This window comes from Eriocheir sinensis, chromosome 43, assembly GCF_024679095.1.
Source record: "Eriocheir sinensis breed Jianghai 21 chromosome 43, ASM2467909v1, whole genome shotgun sequence".
Lineage (NCBI taxonomy): Eukaryota > Metazoa > Arthropoda > Malacostraca > Decapoda > Varunidae > Eriocheir > Eriocheir sinensis.
Window position 1 is genome coordinate 6,779,999 of NC_066551.1, and position 6,207 is coordinate 6,786,205.

Sequence of the window (6,207 nt, forward strand, 5' to 3'; positions counted from 1 at the left end):
TGCTGTCAAAATCTTTTGTAACAGACAGCAAAAAGAAATGTGAAAGTTTTTTTATCTATATGAGTTCATTGGGTGACGGATACTTCAAGGCCTGCTGGCCAACAGCCAATCAGCTACGAACTCATGATTCTAAGCAATCTCCACGTGTATCGAATGGCTTTGGCCAATACATTTCAGTAGTGCGTGTGTTGGTATTGAAAACCTTGATTATGGGATATTGGTGGAATAACTTTGTGTCGAACCAGCGCTTACTCAGTGAGACTGATTCAAGACCTATTACCTACATAGTCCATCAACAGCAACTCCAGCTATACAAGCATGTGGCACACTACCCAGAAGACGACCCTGCTCACTGGGTTATTTCTGTAAGAGACAACTCTGAGTGGAGCAGGCCAAGGGGACACCCACAGAGTTTGTAGCTTCAGCAAGTTAACAAATCTGAGGGACTTGGAATGGGAAAGGGGCCTGCCTGGACACCTGCCTGGAGGAACCCTTGGGTTTGGCATTGTAGGGTGGGCAAGGCAACGTGCCCCCCAGTGTATGCCCCCATTCATTAACTGATTGAATTTTCCTTCCAGCCGAGTGATGTGACCACTGAGCCTAAGGACAAAACTGTTATCCTCACGCCTGAGGAGATGGACACCATCCTTCAGCAGACCACTGAGACCAATGCTAGTGTGGAGGAGGGACAGGTCAAGCAGGAAGGGAAGGGTGGTGACAGCAAACAGAAGCATTCAGCCCAGGAGGAAGAGAACCTTCATGTGGTGTACATCAAAGAGAATCAGTCAGAAGAGGTTAGTTTTTTCATGTGGTGCCACAGTTTAGGCTTCCTATGCATAACATCCAAAGTCTGCTATCTTTATAAAAATGCTCTACCATTAAATTCTTGCCCAATATCTCTCCATGTAATATAATAATGGTAGATCTGCCACCCACCATCTCTTGATGCTTTACCCAAGTTTCTCTTTTCAGGCTGACACACAGAAACATGCACATTCCTGCAAGATGTGCAGTAAAAGCTTCAAGAAACCCTCAGACTTGGTGCGGCACATCAGAATCCACACTGGAGAGAGACCATTTTCTTGTTCTCAATGTGGTAAGGCTTTTGCTGTTAAATCTACTTTGGATGTGCATATGAAGACACATTCCAAGAAGAAGGATTTCATGTGCCACATTTGCAACACTATGTTTGCAACTAAAGGGAGCTTGAGCATACACATGAGACTGCACACCGGGGACAAGCCGTTCAAGTGCAACCATTGTGGGATGAAGTTCAGGACGTCCGGCCATCGCAAGGCTCACATCATCAAACACTTCAAAACCACCCCCTCTGTGACCACAAAGGTGTCAACCAAGCTCTCAGCAGTGGAAGAAGACCCCTTGACAACTGAACAGACTGTCATGGAAATTCCAAATGAAGAAAACCTTAATCCTGTCATAATGATGTCAGATGGCACTGTCTCGCTACAGATACATGGCCTCAATCTAGGAAGTATAGATCCTTCATCTCTATTGAACATCCAGCCAATGACTCTGGATGAAAGTCTGCTGAGTCAGCTACAAGCCTCTGGAGTAGCCATGTTGGGGACTGGGGAAGGACCAGGGGATGAGGATGCCGAGGACTCTATTTCCGTTAATCCTAATGTGGTCATGACTCAGCCTCAGAATGTTCGCACCTCTAACAGCGAAAACTTTGATGATAATGACTTTGAGATCTGCATGGTTGACAATGGGAGGTTAGTCACAGAGCCTTCAATCAGCATATTGGAGCAGGATGCTACAACAACCTCAGAAAGTAGTGCATTCATATCCCAGGAACTCACCCTCTCTGACATTGCTGTGCCTGGGCAGAACAATACCATCCAGTGTACCTTGTGCTCAAAACACTTTTCAAAGGTAGTTGAGTGGCAGGAACACCTAATGTCACACAATATTTTCATTAAGGTGGGACAGGATGGTGACAACTTAGAGAATGATATACAAGAGTCCATTGTTGTCCCAGAAGCTGTATTGGGTGAGACTCAGGTCAACACCACCACACTCCAGTCAATACAGTCTGAGAAAAATACCCCAAGTCTGGAGCTGGAGGAAATCATTGGTCCCAAACTCGATTCTAGCACCAACTATAGGTGTACTGTGCTAAATTGTGGAAAATATTTTAAATATGAAGCAGGTCTTAGTCAACACATGATCTCAGCACACTTGAAGCAGTTTGAGTGTTGGAGGTGTGGTGTGGTGTTAGGCTCAGCAGGTAGTCTTCAAAAACACATGAAGCTGCATCAAAATGAAGTGAAGGGACTTCGTTGTGTGTTTTGCCCGGAGCAGTTCTCTCCAAGGACTGCTCTATACTCACACATTATCGAAGAGCACCGACAGCTGGCTCTTGATAATCCCCTCGCCATTGAGAAGGTGGGGCTAAAAATTAATCTGACCTCAGAAGCTCCACGGGACGGGTCCATAGGAGGCAGCCAGGGTGCCGGAGAGGAGCTTGACCCCTCTGAACTTTTCCCAACCGTTAACAATTCATCACATCTGGAGTGAAGGACTCGAGGGAATGTTAGATTGTGTTCTTCAGGATTCCTTTCCATTATCTCATCAGCACATTTTTAAACATTCCCTGATGCTTATTTAAAAGCATCACAACTACTCAAGCTAAATTTGATCTCAAATTGTTAACTTAAATATTATTCTAAGTCATATTTTTCTGCATCTATCTAATAGAAAATAGTTCTTGAGAACAAGTTAGCTTGGCACACTGACAGCTCTGTGATAAGTTTTTATCACATATGCCAAAGATGGTAAATATTACCTTTTATACTTAAAACAAATGGAAAATGAATGCATTAGATTAGACTTTCCCTGCATCTACAAGCCATAACATGTGGTTTCTTGATTATCATGAATACGAAGGCAACTCCTGCCAGCAGAATAGGCAGATATCTGTGATATGCCGACTTATTTCAACTGAATGATAGCAAGTTATGGTCCCTTTTATGAATGCCATGCTCATGCATGACAAGCACAAACCAGTGACTTTTAAGTAATTTTGGCAAAATATTTAAATGCTGATATGCAAGACTATCCTTTTACTTTTCATGCTTAGATTATAGCATTTTAGCAGTTTAAATTTTTTATTGTATGAGAACAAATGTTATATAACCTTTGCAGCACAGTGCCTACCTGTCAATTCACAGACTTGACTAGCCATTTGGGTCCCCAAATGATGCAAAGCTAGACTTTCCTCATAAGTTTCTTGACAAAAAAGGTCTATAGGGAAAAACAAACTCTGGTAACAATGTTGTGGGGTGAATGGTCTTTCAGGCTTCAAGAGCCCAAGGAAACTGATTAATTCGGCTATGTTCCACCATCTTCACCAACAAGCTTGGCATTAGTCTTTAATTAAAAGTATTGATGCCACTAAGCTATAACATACTACAGTACAAGTCCTTTGATCCCATTACTGATACTCCAGCAAACCCAGTAATTTATTTTCATGGGCGTAGCCAGTGATAATCAAGTGCTGCCCAGTCCCTCTTTCTCACCCTCGTAGCAAATGGGTGAACTAAATTGGAAGGGATGCCCACCTGCCCCTACCCATACAGTAACTATAGATGGGCTGGTAGTGTTAATGATATTATTTGAGTACTGGAACTTAAATTTTCCTGAAGGGTAAAGAGGAGTTGATCTTTTTTTAATGCAACTGTACAGTCTTCATGTGTACTAAGAACACAAAGCTAGTGGAAAATTTCTCATACACTGGTAGCAGTGATGCAAAACAATTGCAGGTCATGTTAAATTTCACAGCAGATCGGTTTGTTAACCCGTGGGCTTCAGCTATGGGAAAGCCGAGAAGTGGCCGAGAAACGACAAAATTACACTGCATTTTGACACTAAGAAAAGAGCATGGAACGTACATCAGAGTACTCCTCTCATAACCATAAACCCATTAAAAACATTTACTTTTACTCAAACTCCATTCTTTTTGGGTGGTGTTTGTTACAAAATAAACAGTCGTGACGCATGGCATCTAGCCGAGTCGCTTGTTGTCTACTATAGATAATTTGACAAATGATTACAGTATGCCATGACCTTACAGTACCACCTATGACAAAAAAGCCCACCTCAAGATCACTCATCCACCACAATGACCTGGGCATTCATGGTGGGTTGCGCTATGCCACCACTGCCTGCAATTAGCTCGAATTAGGTGTTTTTTGGCAAGCCCTTTTTAGGGTCCACCGTACCACAGCCACGACTCGTGAAAGCCCTGAAAAAGGTCTGCCGACGTTCTCGGGTTAAGGACCTGACACAAGTATGTGGTATTGTCAGTACCTGTACGGGACCAACCCCTGACCTGGATTGGTTGGGAGGGACCTACAACCTCTCCCTATAAATCCCAAGTCTCTGCCCCATTCAAAGTAAGATTTTGAGGTTGCTGCTCATGCTGCAACCCCAATCTGCGTTTTGCTGAGGGAGGCCCGACCGTGTGGTGGGCTACCTCGATGCAGCAGCATCATATGAGCCTGTCACCCATGAAGGGGGCAAGGCAAAGCCTATGGTACCCTTGCATCTTGAAGGGAAGAGGGTCCCTTAGCCTTTCTTTTTGTTTTGGGGGTGGCAGAACAAGGCCCAGGATTATTCTTTGGGGGGTTCTGTGTGGAGGCTCCTGGAACATCCTGAGCCTCTTGGAGAATCACTGATTGCCTTACCTAGTGAATGAGCCCTGAAGACTGAGGGGGGGTATAGTGAGACTGAGATAAAGTGGTATGGCAGTGGCAAGATCAGTAATTGCGGGTGCAATGAGCATGAGCAATGGTACCCACCTTATGGGGTAATTATAGGCATCTCCAGCCATTTGTGGTTGAGGTTACTCCAGTTCATGAGTGTATAATGCGACGAAGACTGAAGCACACCTTGGGCTTCATGTTTCTAGTTGCAGTGTATGACTCCCCCAAGATATGTGAAACTGGAGGTGGAGATGTTCTACACAAAACTCAACTCCATACTAGACCAGTGACCCCCCCGGGACACACTCAGTGTTTTGGGTGACTTTAACCTGTACAGCCCCGCGCTATTTTGAGCTTTTTTTCACCTCGATCCCGAACCACTATTGATTTTTTTTATTGCACAAATCGGTTGGAAATGATCTAAAATCAAGGGGAAAAGGTATAGTAATGCTCATATCAGCTTATAAGACTTCTCAGTTTTGAGCGGCGAGGTGATATATGGTGCAGGGGAGGGCAAGCATGACAGAGATGGGCCAGCAGGGTCAGCGGTGGGGTCGGCCGACCCACTGCCTGCAGGACCTCGCCGCTTCTTCCCTCTCCTCTGCCTGTCTCCCTGCGCAAACCCAAGGGCCTCGGCTGTCTCCTCCTCCATTGACTCATCGGCAGTGGACACCATACCCTCTTCCGTAGCGTGGAGTGACAACGGTAATTCCACAAAGCAACTGGTATCACCATGTGTGGCTGCCCTCGCCGCTATGGGTATGATGGAGGTTTCAGCCTCAGCAAGTTCATCCTGAGTTGGCTCATACTCATCCCCAGATGACTCAGACTCAATGAATTCACAATCAGTCCAGAAGCATATTCAGAGCCTCTTGGGCAGAAAGTGGAGCGGTGGCAGTCAGACATGACAAACATTCCTGGCTACTTACAAGGTTCTGTCACCGCGGCAAGTGGGAAGAGTGGAGGGAGAGTTGCTAATTCTCAATTTTGCCCAAAATTGTTCATATTTACTTTCTAATTGTGCAGCTATACCTGCACCCATCGGGTAGAACGTTACAGCAAAAGACTCACCAATCCCTCCTTTTGAATATGCAAAAGACCCGAAGTTCATAGAGTGAATGGTTTGGCAGTGAAGAAGTAAGGAACTTGGTGTCGGCTATAGACGGCAGCGGGTCCTCAGTGTACAAATGCGGTGACGGCTATAGACAGCAGTGGGGCTGTACAGGTTAATGCTATTACTGGCATTGACAGGTCGACTTGGCTATGAGTTATGTGTTGGTGGTCCCCATGGTTCTGGTACCAGAAACACCAACAGCTCTCTCCTCCTGAATTATGCAAGATCCAGGAGGTTGAGAATTGGAGGTTCTTGGTATCAGAAACCAGAGCTAACTGCTGGACTTGGCATAGTAATGCCGAAAGTGTAGCTAAGGAGATTAACCATATCCTCATAAGTACTTGTTGGGGTATTCTCCAGAACTGT

The 6,207-nt window shown here is 45.0% G+C and overlaps 1 protein-coding gene across 1 annotated transcript in view; it reads left to right on the forward strand.

The window, feature by feature from the left end:
* The window catches only part of LOC127010399 (zinc finger protein 236-like), a 27,511-nt gene that overhangs the window by 19,460 nt on the left and 1,844 nt on the right, over positions 1-6,207 (forward strand). Inside the window, exons 29-30 of the mRNA XM_050884429.1 lie at positions 579-794; positions 973-6,207. The exon at positions 973-6,207 is cut by the window's right edge and continues 1,844 nt beyond it. Of these exons, the coding sequence (XP_050740386.1) occupies positions 579-794; positions 973-2,541 (1,785 nt within the window). The 3' untranslated portion in view covers positions 2,542-6,207. The remainder of the gene's footprint in view (positions 1-578; positions 795-972) is intronic.